The sequence below is a fragment of the Solea senegalensis genome, linkage group LG2, assembly GCF_019176455.1.
Source record: "Solea senegalensis isolate Sse05_10M linkage group LG2, IFAPA_SoseM_1, whole genome shotgun sequence".
In the NCBI taxonomy this organism is placed as follows: Eukaryota; Metazoa; Chordata; class Actinopteri; order Pleuronectiformes; family Soleidae; genus Solea; species Solea senegalensis.
This window is the reverse complement of record NC_058022.1, coordinates 27,153,368-27,175,632: the sequence shown is the minus strand read 5'-3', so window position 1 is coordinate 27,175,632 and position 22,265 is coordinate 27,153,368. Positions and strand designations below refer to the sequence as shown.

The window sequence follows — 22,265 nt, the reverse complement described above, 5'->3', positions numbered from 1 at the left end:
CACATGGAAAAAAAATTAAGTTAGAAGAAGTGATGTTGAAATGGGGTTGTAACAGCCAGAAGATGAAAGCAGGTCTGCTAGAATTGAGGCCAGAATTTGCATTGCTGCCAAAATTCATGCAGACAAAGACGAACTAAGCATGATCACCCGGGTCTTCTGTGTCTGAGATTTGAACATGACCAACAATCACATTGCACGACAATATCCATGACATGAGAAGAGCCTGCAGGTGTGAGAGATAACGGGACAGTGTCACAAATGCTCATAGCTATAAAAGGTATGATTTAGGTCTCAGGACTGATCAGACGAGATGGACCTTGTCAGTTTCTGTCTGTGACAGGTGGTCCTGACAATAAAATGTATGTGTGTGTGTGTTCAGATTTTAATTGCTTCAGTTCTCATTAAGGTTTTAATGTGTTTACGACATTAATCCACATCATGGCTTGTTTGAATTTGAGGAATAACGGCTTAAAAACTGGCAGAAATGTCACAAGGCACAAGTGGGAGGTCATTAAATTCGATTTTATTTTTCAGTGCACAGCTCAGTCACTGTTAGCTCTCTGCAAAATAATCAACATCATCAAAAATCATCAAAAGTAACACACTGCTGCTTCAAATGCCATACTGTGTCTTGAGTGGCTTTAAATTAACACACATATAGACACTTTTTAACACACAAACTGGCAGAAACAAGCTTTAAAACCCAAGGGTTTCCTCATCAAACACACCCACACACAATGCATCGATCGCTGTGGAAAGTGCAGGGATTACAGTGTCAGATTAAGGACAGATGTAGCAACACCAGGAGGATCCCACTTCTTGGCAGTTAGCTAATGTCTCACCTCTGACCCTGTTCACCGGTGTTGGCAGGCTGCCACTGTCCCAGGCTTATTAATGGGTTTCCTGCATGCCCTGCCAGGACTGGACTGTCACCGTCAGAGGACAACGGGAGGGGAAGATAACAAAGGAGTGAGTGTGCGTCCCTGTGCATGCACGTCCATTTGCCTGAGTTACCGCTGCGAGTGCACCTCACCTGGCACCTGTGCATACTCATGCACACCGAGAGCTCATACATGCATTAAAAAGCATTCCCACACCGCAGCCACGTCGACTGTATTAGTATTCGTAGGCAGGAGTGGCTGGTGATCTCTCAGGGAAGTGACAGTCAGAATGGGCCGTCTGGAACACTCTGTCATTCAGCCCGAGTCAGAGCCTGTCCAATTGATCCAGCCCAGCTGTCAAAGCCAATGCGAGACACTGGACTAAGGAGCAGCAGAGACGGCTTGTGCTGCCACGGCCTGTGGATGATTTATAATTTAAGGATTGTGTTTGTTTTATAAAGCTACCTGGCAAGAGACAGTTGGTTAGCGGTGGCTCTGTGCAAAAGCTTTGCAGACGAGTGCTATAACAGGGACACCTTGATGGATGTACGTTAACAGAGTTTATAGTTAAGTCCTGTGCCGTGTCAAGGCACATATCGATGAGTTCGGAATCAATAATGTTAACAAATAGCAGAGATTATTCTGCCATGTCATTTGCAAAAGGTCAAGATAACGTACAAAGAATTTCACATACAATTTTTAGTTATTTTACAACCTTGTCTCTTTACTTTACTATTATAGTCATTTTTCAACATTTTATCAATAAATCTGAAGTTATTGAAGCATGGATCATGAGTTTCGTAGTTTGTCCTATGCTAGAATAAAAGAAAGAGGAGAGGGTGTTGCTGGGGAAGAAGCAAGGGGAACATTATAGTGAGAAATCAGCTGTCAATCACACTGTACCCACGCCCTACAGCATACCCGCCTTTAAGGTGGTCTTTTTGACGCTAAATGGGAATATAATTCACAGAAAACATTTTAGAGAAGCATTTTCTCATTGACTTACTTACAAATCAGTTGCCCCCTGATTGCCATTCTAGAAAATACAGGCACTTCTACATCAGCTTTGCTTTCCTGACCCAGAGAATATGTCATTATGTATATTATTCATTTGCAGCCCAGGGTAAAATGTTAACCATTGGTAAAATGTCCATTACATGTGAATAGAAATGTAATTTTTTATTGGTGTGTATTTTTCTATAAACCAAAGAACATATCAAATCAACATAATTTACCTGCTGGTGTTCGTACATGATTTCCTAAAATCTGAGTGCTTCTTCGAAAGTTTAGAAAAGTCGACATGATTCATGTTGACAACAACAAAAAAAACTTTGAATCAGAGTTCAGCTAAAAAGAATAATTTCACACGACTCCTTCAAGAAGTTTACTCATGAGAGAGTTGATGCCATCACTGGCAGCAGTTATTCGTAGTGCCCAGGTGTTTTTTTTTTTGTTTTTTTTTAAGTTCATTGTGTGATATGAATTTGCCAAGTTGCTGTAACCACCTGCCACAGAACATTGATGATGTTCACCTATATTCAGTATTCTTTACACCTGAGAGACTGCTTTGTGGAGGCAATGTTTGGACAGGCTTTTAGTCGGCTCTGTGTGCTGTAGCCGGGGCTGTTTTCCAGCAGCCATTGTCTGATGATGTATGGGCTACTGCTGGGGTTCAGTCCACCTTTCACACTATGCCTTATTCAGCTGTGAGGTGCCAGTGTGAAGGTGGCCAGATAGATACTGTGAAAACCTGATGTTAAAATGGTAGAGTGGGAGAAAAGTGCACACATGGAATTATGTCAGGGGCATGTGCTACTTTTGTTTTTCTTCTTTGCTTTTTTTCCCTCCCCTATTTCACATTCTACATTCTATAATTGCATTGAAGTAAGGCCTCACACAGTTACCAAAATGTATTTTAAAATGTAATTTAAAGGCCACATAGACCGGAAGCTCCAATGAACGTTGCGTTTGTGTGTGTATCTGCGTCATTACCTCGTTTATGAAACCCTAAAGTTTTCAGAACAAACAGTTCAGCCACTGCTGAGAAAATAGTGTTGTATTGTTTTCTTGGGTTCTGCGAAGCGGATCGGCACTTCCTTAATTTGATGTCGTCATCAGAAATCCTGACCACTTCTCTCACCACCATAACGCCTCCTGGTGCGGGCACTAGTCCGGGCACATCCGGTTGCAATTAAATACATTCAACCGCAGAAGAAGAAGAACTACTCTCGTTGTAGCTGCTGAGATGCAGAGCATTCACCGTGCTCCCACAGCTCAGAGGGGGAGCTGTGTATCTGAGAACTGGCCTACCAATTACGTCACTTCCAGGTACCTGGCCAAGCACAGGACAGTAGGAAAGCTCTCGTTGGCTGGCCAATCACAACACAGTCCACGTTCTGGGGGTGTGGTTTTGGTCTGAAACAGCGCGGCTGACGAGAGCGTCAGTGAGGAGATATTTTGATCGGCTCGTTTGCAGCGATTAGGAGGTTTGTAACCATGAAAACAAGTTAATATATGTAAGTAGACCTCCATAACTAACATATATGTGTGATACAAGCATTCTGTGTCGCCTTTAAATGAATCCATACAAATATTGCAAACAAATATTGATAAAATCCCATAAACTGTAACACATTTTATGGGATTTTTGACCATGTGTCAAATTAAAAGCAGAACATTGTGTCATGCAGGATGGAAATTGCCTGTAGTCTTTCAGTGAAGCAGTTAAAGCCGCCAACATGCAGCTCCATACGTGCTTATTTTGATAAATATGTATACAATACAGAGGGCTGTCTTTGTAGAAATTGGAATATAAGTTTTATCCACTGTTTGCATGCATTAGAGTCTCAACCAATTTTGCTGCATGGCCCTTATGCTCCCTCTGATTGGTCATTTGTCCCATGCCCGATTCCATTTGATTAAGCTAGAGCTTAAATGGATCCTGGCTTCGAGGAGCAGCGGTAGAGAAAGTTGTTTCCAGAGATTATATTATGAGAGACCTATTGAGTAAAATCAGCTGCCACAGTCTGCATTAATCCCCAGAACGATCCAGCGGAAGGTCATATATGACCAGTTTTTATTTCGTCTTTCTTCAATTTATTATCAATCTCACCCACACATGCAGCACTCAAACTCGGCTTCCACCTTTTTCAATTTGGATTTTACACACTAAAATATCTCCCCAAATACTTTGATATCATCAACTGCATTCTTAGCAGAGGCTGCACATACGTACTGTATGTGCAGCCTCTTGGCCCCCCGAGCTGAAGAAGTCATCAAACAAGATGCCAAACTATTGCTATCTGATGGCAGAGACACTGACCTTCTCTTCCTCATATCTGATGGTGGTTTTTATCTGCCAGACAAATGTCAGAAATGCCGTTCTCCAAGCACAATCACTTTGGCTCCAGAGCCAACTTCCCCCTTCACCCAACCACCCCCACCCGTCTTTCCCCTCAGGATTTTGAACAGTGCAGCTCCAAGCAAGATATCTGCAGTACCACAGCTGTCAGTCAAAGTGCTACAGAGGAGAGAACTCACAGCTCGCCAGAATCTTCAGGGTGAGAGTATAATAGACTGAGGCTTGAGACCGAAAACTTAATTATAATTTCATCAAACTGGAATAGCTCATTTAATTGTTAGTGATACTGTTTGTTGTAAAAGATTTGACAAGGTGTTATCACAATCAAACCTAGTGTCTGTACCAATCATCTGTGCTTTAAAAGCAAATGTATTAATGTAGCTAAACTAATACAGCAAAAACCATAATGATGGTGATTGATTTAACTCTAGGGTGCAGCTTGTAGTGCTGCTGTTAAATTGTTTTATTCATTTATCCACCACAATTTATATCAATAGCAGAAAAACCTCCCAGCAGTGCAGTAACAGCACACTTCAATTCAAATTATTATCAACACCTCTTTGCATCAATGTCAACAATGGCTGAACACTATAACATTTATGAGGAAAGATTTATTGCAAGCCTTTTACATTAGACAGCATTAGTTTTAACTAACGTAGCGTAACGAATAATCTGCCACCTGAGTGCAAGCTCTGCATCCAAATCAGCAATCAGCAACTTATTATTCCCTTTTCTTCTGTATTCTTCAGGCACAATATAAAACACCATAAACACAGACTGTGGTCTGCCAATACCTTGAACAATCTTTTGTACTGTACACCTGTTTTGTGGCAAGACTGCTCTGCACAGTGTTAGCTCGTCTGCTCCAAAACTGGGGGAAACTATTATTGGTATTTTTAGTACTATATATATATATATTTATATTTATATTCATATATATATATATATATATATGTATATATATATAAGTACTCATGTATGCATCATGTATGCATTATGAATAAACTGAAAAATTAGCCCGTAGTGTATACGGGCTAACATATATATATGTATATATGTATACAGTATATATATATACAGTGTATATATATATATATATATATACGTATACATATATACGTATACATATATACGTATACATATATATATATAATAAGTGCTCGTGTATGCATTATGTTTAAACTGAAAAATTAGCCCGTAGGTATATGTATATTATTCATTTTTTTTATTTATTTTTTAAGCTAAATACAGTAAAGTGCAGTGGTATTTCTGTATGGAGCTTTCATGCTCTGCACAGACATGTAGCTCTGATTGTTTATCTGTATCCGTCTGGCCAGGACTGGTGACCAGTCCTGGTGGTATACTGCCTTTTACCCAGTTTCAGCTGAGATCCCCACAAGATAAGTCAGTGAATGAATAGAAAGGGATGACCCTGTTCTTAAAATTGCCTATGTTATGTCTTGCACAGCTGCGCAGGAAATTTCTCAACAATGTCTCCTGGAGACACTGCTTTATTTGTCCAAAAGGGTAATAATACGCTGTCTGGCAAAAAAGTCACACACTTGAATATTTTTATCGAACTGCTGTTAGCTTGATTACAACATGGATCTCTTTCAGCAAGCTTATGCACTGTCACATTTAATTTAATTTGATTTTGCACCAAGATCTTGTATTTATGATGGAAGACTTGGACTGCTCTTTCTCACACATCATTTTGCTGAACCGTGGCCTGACAGACCGAGGCAGCTCCAGATCATAACACTGCCTCCACAGGCTTGTACTGTAGACACTAAGTGAAATATTAGACTATATGACTTTTTTTCCTGTGGCAGGGCAGTCTATTTACCACTGTATATTTTTACAGCTCCACCTCATTCTGGTACCAACTTTGCGGCTATAATATGCAGAGCAGTATGTTGCTCATACATACACCCAGAAGGCCTGGAGACCAATGAATAAAATCATGATGGCATTAGAGGCGAATAAAATGGTGACAAATGGTATGTGCTTGTAATGAAATCAGACTGCTATATTGCTATGCTATATATGCTCATATGCTGTGAAGAGGTCAGGAGGCAACACTGGGGCCAACACTCTTCACGACTGTCTCCTATTACATATTCAGAGGACTCAAAGACCCTGATCTCAATGTGTGTTTGGGTCTAAAGCGTGAACACACCGGCATAGCCCAGGTACACCACATACACATGATAGATGCAGGTAAACAGATTTTGAGAGACACCCATTGTCTACAATCAAGTCAAAGAATCAATCCCTGCTGTATTAATGTAAACTTATAGACCACTTTATTGGGTGCACAAGACACCTGTCACCGTAGACATCTGCTGCTGTGCCTGCTGGAAGAACATCAGACCTTTTGAAATCATTTCCATGTGGTCCAGCAGGGGGCGCAGGTAGTGCAACATGGCCTTAGATCCATTTTGAATGCCCTCTTGGCCAATCAGAGAAAGGACAGTTGTTGTTTTTGCTGTGAAAATCGACTGTCCTCCTGAGCAGACAATCAGGACACTAAATCATCTGAAAAGCAATGTGCTGAAATATTTGCTGGTTGTCCACCAAAAATGGCAAAATAACAAACAAATCCGCTGACTCACCCTTTATGTAATAGCAACAATTGGGTTATCCTTTTAGATACCACTGTCTGTTAATGTCACACAAGAGGCACTGTTGGTATCGATTAGCATCAGAGTATCAATTTCTTTCGACAGCCCTATTCACTGTTTACCCTAGAGATGGTTGTTTGTGAAAATCCCAGAAGATCAGCACTTTCTGAAATGCACAGACCAGCCCATCTGGCAGCAGCAACCATGCCGTTTTCAAAGTCACTTAAATAATCTCTCTTCGTTTTTCTGAAGTTTGAACTCCAGCAGTGCATCCTTTCAGTATTGACATGCCGAAATGCATTGAGTTTATGCCATGTAATAGGCTGATAAGTGAGTGTATTTCCCATTATTTCCAAGTTCATACTGTATGCGTCAGGACAGGTGCAGTGTAGAAACTGAATTTCCTGCAGAGCTATTTGTTCTACACGACTGGAGAGAGAAAAGGACGAGTGGAGGCAGAGACAGAGACGAACCATGTCCAGAGAAAGGCAGGGAGACAAACATTGTTCATAAGGCAGGAGGGGTGGTTGTTCCAGCATGGCAGACAAGTGCCACACTCTCAGACAGGGGCTAAGTAGGAGTGCATTGGCCCACACTCAGATTTAGGGAGCAGTGGTGCTTAATCATCCCAGGCTTGGTGCAGGAGATGACAGGTGAGTTATGAGCGAGTGATACAGGTAGGAGACCCAGTCTCCCCACAGCTGACTGTGACCTTCGCTCCAGCCATAAATAAAACAGGGATCATAAAACACTGATTTAAGATAAGTGGGCCAGTCCTATCTGGGATAATCTTGGATTGGCATGGACAGGTAAGGTGGTACAACACTGCTGTAAAGGACAGTGACACAGCAGCAGACCTTTTAATGTATGTTGACATTGTAATACTTCAGTCTAATTTCAGTCTCTAAGCTCAGTATCCAAAAAACTTTCTCCCCTCTCAGCCTTTACTTTGTCTTGTGCCAGGTTGGACTCAGACCTGTCTGGGTCTCAGCCATTATTGGATGTCGCTCCTTTTTTCCCCGCCTGTCTAAAGCCATTGCTTCATCTGTCTCCTAAGTGATCACTTCAAATCATGCCTGGCTGCATTATCGGTCTGATATGCTCTCTCAGGAAAAAATCTTGGCAACTTTTACATCTGTCCTTTTACATCCTGACATAGACTCGGCTGACATTGTGATCCCGACTTAAGTATTATGCTAATGCAACATGGTAACAAGCAGAATAATACAGTTTCAGAGGAATTTTCACTTCCACAAACTTGTTCGGATTATCCAAAAAAATCAAGATGGGAATAAACTAAAAATCTCCATAGATAAAAAATGAGCAAACACAGTTTTATTCATGAAGTACTTTTCATATGCAAAGGAAAACTTGAGGTGATGTTTAAAAACATTTAAAAACAATAAAGAGCCAGAATTGTAAGAAATCAATACAAAGTCAAAATATACCACGCACAACACATTTTTAAAAAAATACTGTTTAAAAACATAAAATGAGAAAAGGGAAGACAAATGTGAAAAAACTTCTTAAAAATGACAGTTTATTTAAAGAATTAGCAATTAGCTAAAATAAAGGATTGAAATTATTTTACATGCTCAATTACAAAACTGTATGCTGTAAAAACAAAATCTGAATATAAAAAGTGGTGGCAGATGTTAGCAGCCTCTCTGTTCAGGCTATTTCTGTGTTTTTTTAAACAATGCTTCAGTGATAAAGTTTGTTCTAACTTTTTTATGAATGCTCCTGACACCATTTGGATGTTGCCTTATTAAAAATGACAACCTTTTCAGAACAAACTTTTGAAAAAATGTAAATCGAAAGCATTTTAAACTTTTTTATATTTATAGCTCTTTTTTTGTTGCAAAACACTTTGAATCATGAAATCTTTTATGCATTACGTCCTTTCACCTTGTGACATCGCCTTTACACTGGGACAATTCTCCAAGAATTAGTGGAGCATAAGCTCTAATGAATGATCAGTGGTTACTCCGCTATCTAATTTCTATTACGGAGGAGTTGGTTTAATTAAGATACTCATTAAGTTAGTTCATTAATTTTCCCACAGGTGCCGCCGACTCTCAGGAGATTTTTCCCAATCAATTCTGCCTCCTCTTATTTAATATCTGAACGCTTACTGAGTTTAAGGGCAGGTAGGAAAAACTGTGGGAGATGCAATGACTGCCTACATGAATGTATGTATCAGCCATATGGTGTGTCGGTCATAATCCTGTCAGCGGTCTGCTTAACTCTGACCACTGCCTATAATTTCACTGCGTTGGCTGCATATTGCAGCTGCCAGCCCTCCAGTCGTATACGGTATAGCTGTCATCCTGACATTTCTCTGTTGATGTATGCAGGATGCTATGTATCAGTGTCTTGACATTGCACATCCCCTTCAATATGACACATTTGACAGACATTCTCTTCCATTAATTCCGTGGCATCACCCTACTTGTTATTACTGGTTGAGTATTGAATGTGTACGTAGCATGGGGTTAAGTCTCAGGAGGAGCAGCCGTAGCAGGATCGCTTTTCAGCGCATATCTTCGGATGGGTTTCATGATCCGCCATACCTGCTTAGTGAATAGCCAGGAGATCACCAAAAGGCATTGTGATGGATGTGAAGTGTTGGAAAGACACTGTAGGACAAAGTGTTGGCCCACACCATCGATCACTCATGCGGAGTGGATGACAGAATCTCTCTCTCTTCCACCAGCAGGCGAGTTTTATCAGCGCTGGCCAGAATATTTAACAGGGAGGAGAGCACACCCATGGGATCTCATTTGCACAGGTGTCCATCTGGTAGAAGTTGTCTGGGATAATCTCCACATCATGTCACATTTGCATCCCACCTTCATGAAAACGGCACACTTGCCGCACACACGCTGTGCACACACACACTGCACTGCCCAGTTCGAAGGGCGAGGCATTGTTTGTTTTCGACCCTGTAGCGAAGACCAGCATGTGTTGTGCTAATCCACGAAGCAGCTAATACTGTGCAATTATGTGAGGATTTAACATGGTTGTAATTGTTTGTTGGTTCAGCTCAATTTGTGTAACCAGCTTTAGTTGGAAAATTAGCAATAAGATTTTGCTAAACACTGCCAATTTGTTTGGTCTTTTAACCAGAAGGGATTTACTGCAGGCGTGCTGCAGCACTTGTCAGTTGTGACAGTCTTATTAGCCAGTTTGGGCAAAGAAAAGTTGCTCTCATTGAATTCATTGATCATCACGGACCTTTGCTTCAGTTCCTCTCTTTCAAACGGCACAACATTCACCGTGAATCAATGCGTTCATTGATTCCCATGTTCTGTTAAGAATTATTCAAGCAGCAGATTCAATCTCCAAATCGCCATTTCATTAATGACCCAAACAGCATTGCTGTAAAAGCTTTGCAGCTGTGCCTCCCTCTCATGTGGCTGTGGCGCGTCACTCTGATCCACAGCCCAGACTAGTTTAAACAGACCAGAGCATCACAAATCACTGCAGGGATACACCGATATGTACCAAGCAGAAAGAAAATGAAATGTTTATTCCATCATGGCTGAATGCTCATCAGTATCTTTGAGCCCAGGGAAGCATGCAGCCTCCAAAGATTACAAGTAATCTTGCATTTTACACCTCTGTTCCCCTGCGTTATAAATTCCGTTCTTTATGTGTATGACCTGAGCAGTTACAGTACATGAATTGCAGCGAGTAATTTTCTGCTAGCTCGCACTGTATCTGCTTAACACATGAAAACAAAAGGCTCAATCAATCTTCAGGTTCTGTTGACATTCAAGAGGTGTCGCTCCACATTAGCATGCGCCTCCCTGCCTCTTGTACACACATTTACACTGTACATATAATATGTATTGTGTGTGTGTGTGGACAGTTTTCCATTTTATATTTTAGAGGTATATTCATCTTGCAATAATGGAATGAAAAATGTCTATAATTGTCCAGATCAATGATCATATTAGCGACTATGATTCCATATTGACACACATGCAACACAATTTGTAACACAAAATAATTGAATTGCTTTCCAGATAAAAGTTTTTCTCTGTTCTTGTTTCTCTCTGCCTTGAATGATTCACACAAACTCTGCGTCTGAAAATACTTTGAGTATGGTAAACATCTCAAAATTCATAAATGTTGTGTCTCGGCAGGAATTCAACGTACTGCATGAAGGTGTCCATGTCTCTCACGGTGGCGGAGAACGACACAGACCTTTGCTACAACTCCAAAATGAGGTTCTTTGAGAAAGCCGAACTGAGCAAAAGCAAAGACATTACCTGCACAGGTATCGAGGATTATATACAGCCGGGGGTGGAGCCTGAGATTGTGTGGTACAAGGTAAGCTCTTATTTGATTTGTGTAATGCACTAATAATGACTGCGTTTTAAATAATGAATCATTATGGTTTTGTCACAGAGGAAATTGTTCTTCACTCTGCTTAATGATAAGCTCAAATATGAAAACGTCGCCTCTCTTGCAGCATTACAAAAGGAGGATTATTCAGATTTTTCTTGTCTCTTGTGTGTTCTTGTTTTCTCCGTTCTGAATGAAGGAATGCAAGCCAAAGCAATGGAGACAAACCATAGAAAGACGGAGGGACACTCTGTCCATCCAGGATGTACGGGAAGACGACATTGGGAATTACACGTGCGAATTGCAGGTCGGGAATTTTGTCGTGCGGAGAACGACGAAGCTGACAGTCACAGGTAAAGAAATGTTCGACTCTAGTTCTTCACAGTGTTAAAGCTACAGAGCGCTACACTCCCTGCAAAAGCATAACAAAACAGTTTTGTGAATTTAAAAAAAACAACAAAAAAACACATTGTTTTCATCATACACTTTTCTGTACCTCATGTCCTCGGCTGGTGGTTGTTGTTGCAAGAAATCTGCTTTTTAAAGCCGATCCCTGCACTTTTTTGTCGATTGTCTTTGCAACTGCTCACCTGCTTTAATTGCTAAGTGGTGGAACTCACGCGGAGCCAATTCAGCACTTTTTCTTAAGGCTGCTGAAATATTTAAGCCTCCACATGAAGCGGCTGACAGTTCGCTCGCTGCTGCCACTGTCACAGCCAAGGTTGACGCAGCAGGCACCGTGGATCGAGAGATTTACAACTTAATTACACACATTTTCTTTAGTTTTCAGTCAATAAACAGCAGCACAGAGTTGATAATGACTAAATGACTATTTCTGTTTTATTTACTATTTGAGTCCGTTAGACTCTTTTATTTATTTTTCTTTTGTCAAAGAGTCCTGTAAGATTCGCTCCATTACAAAATATTCCTCACATTTCACAGTGTAATGACAGTAGCTTCTCCTCTCTCTGGCTCGTTTTCTTGTAGTGGTGTGAGGCTCCAAAGAAACACACAATGACGCAGACTGAAGAGAAACATAGGAGTGAAGAGGTTGGAAGTGGAGGGAGGCGCTGTTACGTTTAAGTGTGGCTGCCACCGTGTTTTGTGGTCTTGAGGGTCGGACAAATTGTTGGTTGTTAACTGCTACCTGATTACACTTTATCTTCCCTTAAAAGAGACAAAGACAGACTCCCGCTAAGGCTGGGTTCAGTCGTAAATCACACCACACTCGAAATGTCTCAAAATGTCAGCCAGTGAGAATACTGTTAATGTCTCTTCAGAACGGGGGAAGATGCTTGATGAAGTTATGCGTCATTTTTAATACATTTTTCATTTACTTATGACTGGGTGGGATTTTCCACACATCATATCTGTCAGTCATTGCATACTGTGAAGGGCTCTCGTACTGTAAGGATAATGGATGAATGATGGATATGGTATAAGTTCCTTTGAAGGTTAAATTAAAGACAGTTTCCGCCATCAATATATTCAGTGTTGTTCAGAAATTGGCTGTTAGTCTGATAGTGATGGGACATGAAGTGCTGCTGTAGCGTATGGATATTTACGACTTGGGATGCAAATAAGTTTAACTCAGAACTGGGCTTTACTGTGTGTTTTGCCTCAAGGCAACAAAGAGCAATGTAAGTTCTCATTGTTTTGTGTGAACATGTCAGTGCTTTTATCTTCAGGAATTCAAAGCCGGTGTTTGTTCCGATTTGTGCCTCTGTTTCTTTCCTGTAAGGAAGATGTTCTTTCCTTTGGGCTTTGCATTGATTTCTGCAATTTCTGTTTTGGATTGTTGGGTTTTGTTTGTGGTTGTTTTGTGTGTACGGCGGCTGTGGTTTCATCTGTGCTGTCACTGACATTCTATGAGGGAAAGGATAGTGTTTCAGGACAAAAAGTTGTATCTAGTTCACACCACCAAATGTATAAACATTTCTGCATCACTGTATGACTCATGTTTAATCAGTGATTCTCATTATTCATTACTTTTGTCTGTAAAACATACAATTATTATTCATTTTCACAATTAATCATGATTACAAGCATTCCAGGGTTCAGTTCTGCAGGAAATTACCAGCCATTTATCTCCATTATATACAGCCAGTGAGAAAATAATGTGCAATTAAACAAGATCATTGCAACATAGCTGAAAATTAAAAACTTTCTATAGGGAGAAAAGTTTTTAAAAGAATACTAAACTTTTGCTTAATCTTAAATCAGACTTAAATCAGACTTAAAATGTATGCTATTAAAAACCCCAGATCTGTCATGGACTAGGCATTTTTGCGCATATAGGCTACGTCTTTTTAAATTTCGTAGAAATCCTCCTCTTAACGTTTCATAACAGACTTATCAATAAACAAATCGAATGGAATTTACTGAAATTGCCTCATGAATTAGGCTCGTTCCTGTTGAGGAAAACAGTTTGAAGTGTTCTCCAAATGGTTCAGGCCTGACCTTTCCACCTACATGATCTTCATTTTTTAGAACTTTGTTTTTAAGTATTATATAAACCTTTGTCTAATTTTATTATCAACCTCCCACAGATCATTCAAATTCATCATCAAAACCCTCTTATCAACAGCCTTCAGGCTCTCTCAAAGCAGTGCAATGGGACAAAAGGTCAAATTCCATGATAATGAGTGCAGCTAAAATCATAATGAGCTCCCTCGCTGGGTGATTGGAGGCGACATTCTTTTTTAAATGAAATTTGGGCTTTTATGGTGTCTTTGTAATGTGTACCGTTTGATGTCTTAGATTAAACAGCACAGACTAAAGGAGCAGGGATGAAACAGATATACATGGTATCAGCAACTGTGGTGTGTAAAGTAGACTGTCGGTGCTGCTAATGAGCCAGGTCTGTTGACGTTAACCTGCTTTTCTGTTTTTGTACCGGCACGCAGCGAGGTGCGTTTGGATGATGAAGAGGAGGCTGATGCATAGCAATAAACAAACAGCCTGAGAAGTTCCGACCAACAAGAAAAACTGTTCAAATCATATTTAAAAAAATATATCTCTGCTTTGTCTTTCAAACTAGTCTGAAGTCTGATTGTGTCCTTGAAACACTGACACTTGACTTTTATTGAGTAAAGAGAAAATGGTATGAAAGTAACCAAATTTCTTTCCTCTATACAGCTACCGAATTTGCATTTTGTTAATAAAAACATGCAAACACTAGAAAAGGTCCAAAGAATTTAAAAAGAAACAAATCAAACATTAATACCAGGTGTAAACCTCTGATGTCAGCTGATAATATTTAACTTTTGGGAGATATTGACATAGTAGAAGATATACATTATACTTCAAAGTCTCCTGTGCTACTTTTTTAAACAACCTTTGGCGTGTTCATGTAAATCAGGCTGCATATCAGTGCTGTATTAGTAAGATTAGGTTTTTCGAGATCAACAACAGTAGTGATGAGACGACAAACGCGTTCATTAACACAAACTTAAGTCCCTCTGTGGACATCAAAGGCTTTGGGCTAAACTTTGTTTGTTGTCCTTTCAATATTGACTTCATTGTTTTGTTTTTTAATATATGCAAACCTGTCAGCATGATGAATGTTGTTACAGCTGAAACGTATTGATTTTTTATACTTCTATTGTTCTCCGTGTGCAGCTAAATCACTTTAGTTTTTTGCTGAGTGGAAATAAATGTGACATTTGCTTCAGTTGCAGCTTGTGAGTGAACAGGTACAGTTTAAATAATGCCACTTGTCCATTTCCACTCTGATCTCATTTAGAGAACATTACACTTCTGTGTTCCTGCTAATACTAATAAACAATTTACCTCCTCTGTTTAATATGACACCACTGCCTCTCTCGCTCCTCTATCCTGCAAACTTTCTCTTCTGCCAGCACCATTTGGTGGCCATTACCAATTTCCCCTCCAATCTCCGAGTTGACTCATTAGCATATGAAGGAGGTTGGAATATAATTGCTCCTTTAATTGATGGAAGATAATTAATCTGGCCAAGGTGCCACTGCAGAAGAGAGGAATACGCACTCGATGGATTCAGAAATCCTTTTCTTCTTGTGAATTTGATACACAGTGAACGCAGCAGGTGCTTGATTAATTTTTGCATCTTTTTATATCATTACCTTTGATATTTTGTCAGTCTATTAGAGAACATACTTATGAATAAAAATGAAGCGTGTCATTATTCAGTGAGTCCGCTGTGGTTTGAATTCATCATCTCCTGCTGGGGCCGACTGTGTTTTTCAACTCTTTGAGTCTTGGAGGAGTGAGGAGTTTATTTATTGTAGCCATAGCGTTGTGTTAACTTCTTGAACGTTTTCTTCTTTTGTGTTTATCTTTGAGTCGAAGCCATTAGAGATATATTTGTGGGAGTCTCATCCAAGAAATTGCCACTGATGCGTGCCACAATGTCTGTATACATTATGATCTTAACACTCTCACATGTTCAGAAACTGATTGCTGTTCTCACTTGCACTCACTTGGGGGTGCATCCCAGTACATCTGGATTAATTAAGTATGTCACTGAAACATCTGGTTGCTATGGGAATGGGCAACAGTATCAGGAAAAAAAGGAGAAAATATGAATCGACACTTTCTTTTTTCTTAAGCCTAATAAAAACTTGGCTAAATGTGAAGACTTTGCTCTGAAATAAAGTTCAGGCTCCACCTCACTTTGCTTACATCAGTGCAACAGCATGATGGTGAACCAGCAGCAGGCTGCACGACACAAAAGCAACCGATACCTCCCACCTTCGCCTGTCAGCCTTGTGGTCAAAGCTTCCCCCCTTCGCCGTCATTGACTCCAGCTTGTTGTGAACAGGTGCAAAACAAAACAAAACAGAAACATCATTGTACAGTCAATGATACTTACATGGTCTCTGAAAAAACTGTTAGAACAAAAGAGAGCATATTTTCTAACATGCATTCAAATAGGACATGTTTTTGTAACTAAATTAATAGGAAAACACCAAAGAACCTTAAGAAGTTGTATTTACAAAAACAGAATAGCAACATAATCCATTCCTACTGGTCCAAACATCTGTTAATTGGCATTCACTTCATTATTGGCTTTGGCTGTGATCGACACAGAATTATTGGGAACAGAAAATCCAGATAAACACACTGATTTCTTTTTCACTGTCTTTATTTTTGTTATTAATGCACATTCTGGAGCAATAATGGTGCATGCATTTATCTTCCAGCCGTTAACCAAACTATTATTCATATATGATTGTAATGGACAGCACTTAATATTTTTCATTTCATTATTAGCATCCAATGAAAGACCAATCGAAATAATGACTGAAGTACAAGATACAAAGTTTGTCGCTGAGCTCCATGATGCTCCTGTCGTTCTCATCTTCCTCCAGCTCATTTTATTCCGTCGCTTGTGACGTCACATTTCACGCACAGTGACAAGGGAGTCAAAATAAATCACAACAGGAAGCAAGATAATCGATAATCTGCCGGTTCACCGGAGTTTAACAGTCCCAGGTATACCTGCCAATTTTCGTGTCTCATTTCAGAAATGGTTATCAATATTACATGGTTTATTCTTCTCATAACAGAATAATTGGTCAATCAAGGAGATTTTCCCCCATCAGTGCTATAGCTTACCACCCTTGTCTTGTGCAATGACCCCATATTCAAATTCCCCCTTCCATCACTACCAACTCTATGCTGCATACTGATCAGTCAGCATCTCTGTGTGTTTGCTGTACTGTATTAAACACTCAGCATCCCATTGGGCTTCCACCTGCTGGTGCCATCAAAGGAGCAGCACACAGGAGATGTGATTGTGGAGCACAGGGAGGAAGTGGGTGAAACAAGAGAGAAAATATCAGAGTGCAGTGTTCCTCAGACTGAAGTGTTTATTGGACATCAACACAGGCTGTAATTTTACTGAAATGCACGTATAACTGTCAAATGTGTTTTTTAGACTTGCGGGGAGAGGGAGGCTTCAACATAATGATTCCACTATGAATTCCTCAGATAAAAACACTCACAGATACAGAGCTCAGAGGAAGCTGTCTCCCTGTGTTTGAATCCCTTTGTAGCCCGAGGTCATCTGCACTGTTTACATTGTTTGCTTCCATGAAACAGTGACAGATAATTGCCATTGGCTTTTTTGTTTTTTTGCCTTTTGCCTTGGCCTCCGAGATACAAGCCCCATGTACAAATAGGCGCTAAAGAGCTCCAGGAATGACTTTGACTTGGCGAGCTCTCAGCAATGTGAGATGACTTTGATCCACGTCCCCTTGTTTGATGAGGTGGCACTTTCTGGGCGCAAATGCTGTTTTAAGCAAACATTGGTCTTATCTCCCTGTGGTGTTTTGTCTTTGTAGCATGTGGTGACTGGCAATGGTGGACTGCAGTATTTACTGTATTTGTATGGACATATCATTATTCATTCAATTATGGGGTATTTTTAAACCTTATTCAGAGTATAAGAGATCTGTGAAAAAACATGATCTCTGTGTACGTGAAGTAAAATAAGACTTAACAAACCCCAGTGTTTTTGTTTTGATACTGGTAATTACTCATGTATCTACTAACTTCAAAATAAGAAATCAATGTCAAGTTAAATAACTTATCATTAGACTGAATTAAATTAGGTTTGACTTCAACACTGCTGTTATAACAGCAAAAGGGTCAGAAGAACAAGTGCGAAGTAAAAACTGGGAGGAGAATAAGCAAAGATCAAAAGTAAGAATATAAAATGTAAATACCAAATAGCAATAAAATAAGCAATGAAAAACAAGAACATGATAGCCAGGATGTATGGAAGAGTGCTAACATACAGGCAAGTGTTTTGGAGTCAAATCAAAATTGAGTGAGTCATTCAATCACTAATTCATCTACAAGACGGCTGCTAGTCCCAGCTATGCACCCGTTTACCTTGAAATATGGAAATTGTTTTTCCCCCACATTTCATATGTCATGTGGTGCGTGATGTCGTGTAGATATTCATCATATCGAAAATATAAACAGTTTCCGTCTTAAGAAGCACCTGAACGTGTTTTATTGTATATTTCACGCTGCCAAACATGTTTTTTTTTAAAGCCTGTGGAGTCTGTAATAAATAGATCTATCAGAACATCATGGTTGTTATTCCACTACTTACTTCATCTTAAAATAACTTCTTTCCTAGCAACACTATCCTGTTTGTGCAATTATAGTTGCAGCCAGATATTGAGACATTTACTCATAATTAGTACCTTTTTTATGCAGTACATTGGTTATATAAGCTTGTTACTAAATGCTGTCTGCTCCATTTATCAAATCGTTTAAGTGATTTTGCAATTGTACTCGTTCTGGATTCTAGATTGGATGATTAAGGCATTAAAAATGTTGTTGAGTTAAACTAAACTTACTGGACCAATAATATTACTGACTTTCACCACATGTTCCTCTGTACTCTGTATTCCAATTGAAATAGCTGTGAGGTGGACATGGTTGAAGCCTTCTTTACCCTAATAACTTATCATTTGTGCAGTTTTTTTTGTGTTATGCTATTAAATCTCTGTTTCGAGATCTGAACTGAGAGCTGTTTGGAGTGGATGTTTACAGAAACAGCTTTGCCTAAGAGACGAGGTCTTCGAGGAGCAGGTGAAGCCGAGCAACAGATGTGATGCTGGTTTGAACAGATGGTGTAAAAAATGCAAAAAAAAAGGTCAGGTGGTCTCATGTCTGTGTTGCCGCTTCTGCTGCCACGCATTGATCTGGCTCTTTTTAAGAAGAAAGACAAAATCCCTGAGATTATGAACCTGGGATTAAGAGCATAATAGTGTCCAGTTACTGAATTGACACATGGCTCTCTCAGTTGTGCCCCTTTATCTTTATCCTTTTTTCACACGTTCGTCGTCATCGTGCAAATGTTTAACATAAAACGTCTAAATATTCCCTCGACACCTTCATATTGCTATGGGTAGACATTCAAGATCCCCAAACCTGTCACCTTTGCGGTTCTCTGATGTTATACATCCTGTCAAATACTGTATCTATCAATTAGTGCACTGTGCTTACAAATGCTCCTCTGACACACTGTACATCTGGGATTGCTAATTAAGATGACGTGTTACATAATTAATGGCGCTCTGCTAATTAGCGCTCACTTAGTGCCTCAGATTTCGAGATGTGAAAATCAGTGCTAAACTTGTGTTAATGTGACGCCGCCATACGCTGGTGCAGAGCCGAGGATCCGAGTTGTAGATGTAGAAAAATAACGCGCGCGTCTTTGTCACTTCAATCCAAACCGTTAGAAGAGTTGTTAAAGTGATTTTCCATGACTGTAATGCTGCATTTAAGAATCAATACAGGAGTGTTAGTGACTTTATATTCATGACTCCCCTCAAGGCCACGAGTAGATACTGTACGTCTCTAGCCTCAAAGGCTCGCCATCTTTTCCCGCCTCTGCAATCTCTGACAGTTGGCAGAAAAAGTGTTCCATCAAGGACACTTCAGCCACGTGTCAATCCACTGATTCCACCACAGAGATAAGACAGTGGGACGGCGCACAGGACAGGCCTTTTGCATAATTTAGTCTGAGCAGAAATCAATTTTGTGGCATAAATTACTCTGATGTTAATTAGTTGCAGATTGGGCTTTTACAAAAGGTGCATTCTAAATCACTTCAGGGAGAGATTCACCACATAGAGATGAGTCCAGAATTGTTCAGCTGCCGACAATTTCACATGATATTAATGAGGGAAATGTTCTGTTCGTTTATTTACAATTTGATTTTCATGGAGGCTCCATGAATAAAACATTATTATTGTCAGTCCTTGCTTTTTATTTAGGCAGAAAACTCTCTCCTGCTCCCTACTACGTCGCCACCATTGCTTTTTTCACACACTGAATCACATTCTCTTAATGCTGCACAGTCACACAAACACACACACACAGACGCCATCACACAAACCTCCCTGGAGAAGGGAGATTGCTTACCAGCACTTAGTTCAGTGGTGATGCCCAGTTGGGCCTTGATGTAATGGAAATTGATTGCATTGCTCCCAGGCTACACTGTCATGACAAGTTATTTTAATGGCTCTAAAGCAGGCTTATGCTGGAGTTTTTAAAAGGAAGGCTGGAGCTGAACTGTGACTCGGGGCATATTTGCGTTTTTCTTTTTTTTATTTATTTATGAGAAAGTACAAGTTAAGTAAACAATGTGAGTCTGAGTTGGGGAAGATTGAGATTTAGAGGGAAATTTCACAAGTGGGTGAAGGAGATGATTGTTCAGAGACAGTGTGTTGCCATCACAGAGGTTTTTGTGGTTAAATTGATTCATAAATATTGTGATTTATTTGCACAATTATCCCAATAGGTAATGGTCACAACTAGTGCTGAACAATTATCTGTTAACTAATTTAAAATTTGTAACAATTCAGTTAGATTAAAAAATTGCAAAAGGTGCAATTGTAAATTAATTGTTCTATGCTTGATGCAAATTTAGAAAATGTACTACATACATGTTGGAAACAATACATATCTGTTCTTAAATGTTTTCTTTTCCTAACAATACTTAAAATGTCATTATGTTATAAAAGTCTTTCAATTGTCCCATTGGAACAAATTAAGCTTTTGGATTTCGAATTTGAACATCTTTGAATTTTCCTCCTTGCATTTTAATTCTGACGTTCATATGTCCATGTGGTAATGCTCCAGCACATTTCAAATTTATTACAAATTTATAACTTATTTATAAGTTTGATTACACGCAGTATCTGTCAGAAGAATTGCAATTGTGTATTTTTCGATGTTCGGTCCACGCGGCAAGTGAGACGGTGCTCCGCGTTGGCCATACAATCAACAAATAATTTATATCAAAGGCAAAAGACATAAGGCAGTTAGCACTTGAGAGCATCATAACACAATCAGGACCTCATTCATGTTAAGTTTAATGGCGTATCAGCATTTCAGATTGGAGTGTCTATGTAATAAATTACGGAGGCTCATGCATGAGTACTTGAGCTCTAATGTGTTTGCTCCACGCGCCAATTAAAGCTCGCTCGGTGACAGTCTGGCCAAATCAGAAGGTCCCTGCTGTCCTCGACAGCTACAGCAGCCAATTAAAATCTGATGCTGATACAGCCGTCAGTGACCACCAGCAGTTATCGTCCACACATATATGGGCCGGAACAAATGTACAGGAGGTTTATTGACTGCGGTGACATAAAAGTGATGATCCAGCTCTGAGAGAGAGAATATAATGTTTCAAAAATGATGTTTTCACTTTTTTGGGTAAATGGACACGTCCAAGACTCCACCCAACCCAGGTCTGGGGATTGCACATGTCTGCGTCACTGTCCACTGTGCGCAGCGGTGAGCCTCATCACTCAGGTCAGCAGAGCCGAGAACTCACTCACGTTCTGCCCGATCATCTGAACAGAACCGGAAATAAACTTTGATTTGGAATGCCTGTGGACGAGTGGTTCTGGGAGAGAGAGGTGGCCGGTCAGCTGCATCTGTGGGCAAAGTGTGTTTGCTGCGTGCAGAGATTTGACAGAAGAGCAAAGTGTGTGTGTGTGTGTGTGTGTGTGTGTGTGTGTGAGAGATGAGCCACCCCCACATTCTCAAAGAGGAGTCACTCATGCTCTTCAGATAATGCTTAATTCATATTCAGCTCTCTCTCTCTTGAGTCTCGCAGAGTTAGATTTAATCCATCTCAGCTCTGTCGGTGACAGATCTGGAGCTAGTCACAATTAGAGAGTCATTTCAATGAACTATTTCTTACAATACATGTAGGGGCAGACCTGTCATTAGTACTAAGTGCCCCCATCAGTGACATCATAGACATATAATTCCCTGACATTTGCGTAACTATGGTGAACCTTTAAAGGTGCAGTTTGTAACGTTTAGGGTGTTTTTATGGCAGGAAATGATGCCTTACTTACAATTTAGAGTGTTCAATTAACGTCTGTATGCTTATGAGAGTATGGCCAAAGCTTCACTCTATATTGGAGATGGTAAATAATCTTCAGGTAGAACATCGGATCGGAGAAGAAAGCTAAAAAAAAAAAGAAGAAAATGGAATTAACATGCATCGAGTGGACTCAATCAATG

The 22,265-nt window shown here is 39.9% G+C and overlaps 1 protein-coding gene across 3 annotated transcripts in view; it reads left to right on the top strand.

The window, feature by feature from the left end:
• Nucleotides 1-22,265, top strand: part of LOC122765048 (interleukin-1 receptor accessory protein-like 1) — a 238,644-nt gene that overhangs the window by 121,250 nt on the left and 95,129 nt on the right. For all 3 annotated transcript variants that reach the window (XM_044019106.1, XM_044019107.1, XM_044019105.1), the window contains 2 exons: nucleotides 11,018-11,204; nucleotides 11,419-11,572. In XM_044019106.1, coding sequence (XP_043875041.1) covers nucleotides 11,018-11,204; nucleotides 11,419-11,572 — 341 coding nt within the window. The remainder of the gene's footprint in view (nucleotides 1-11,017; nucleotides 11,205-11,418; nucleotides 11,573-22,265) is intronic.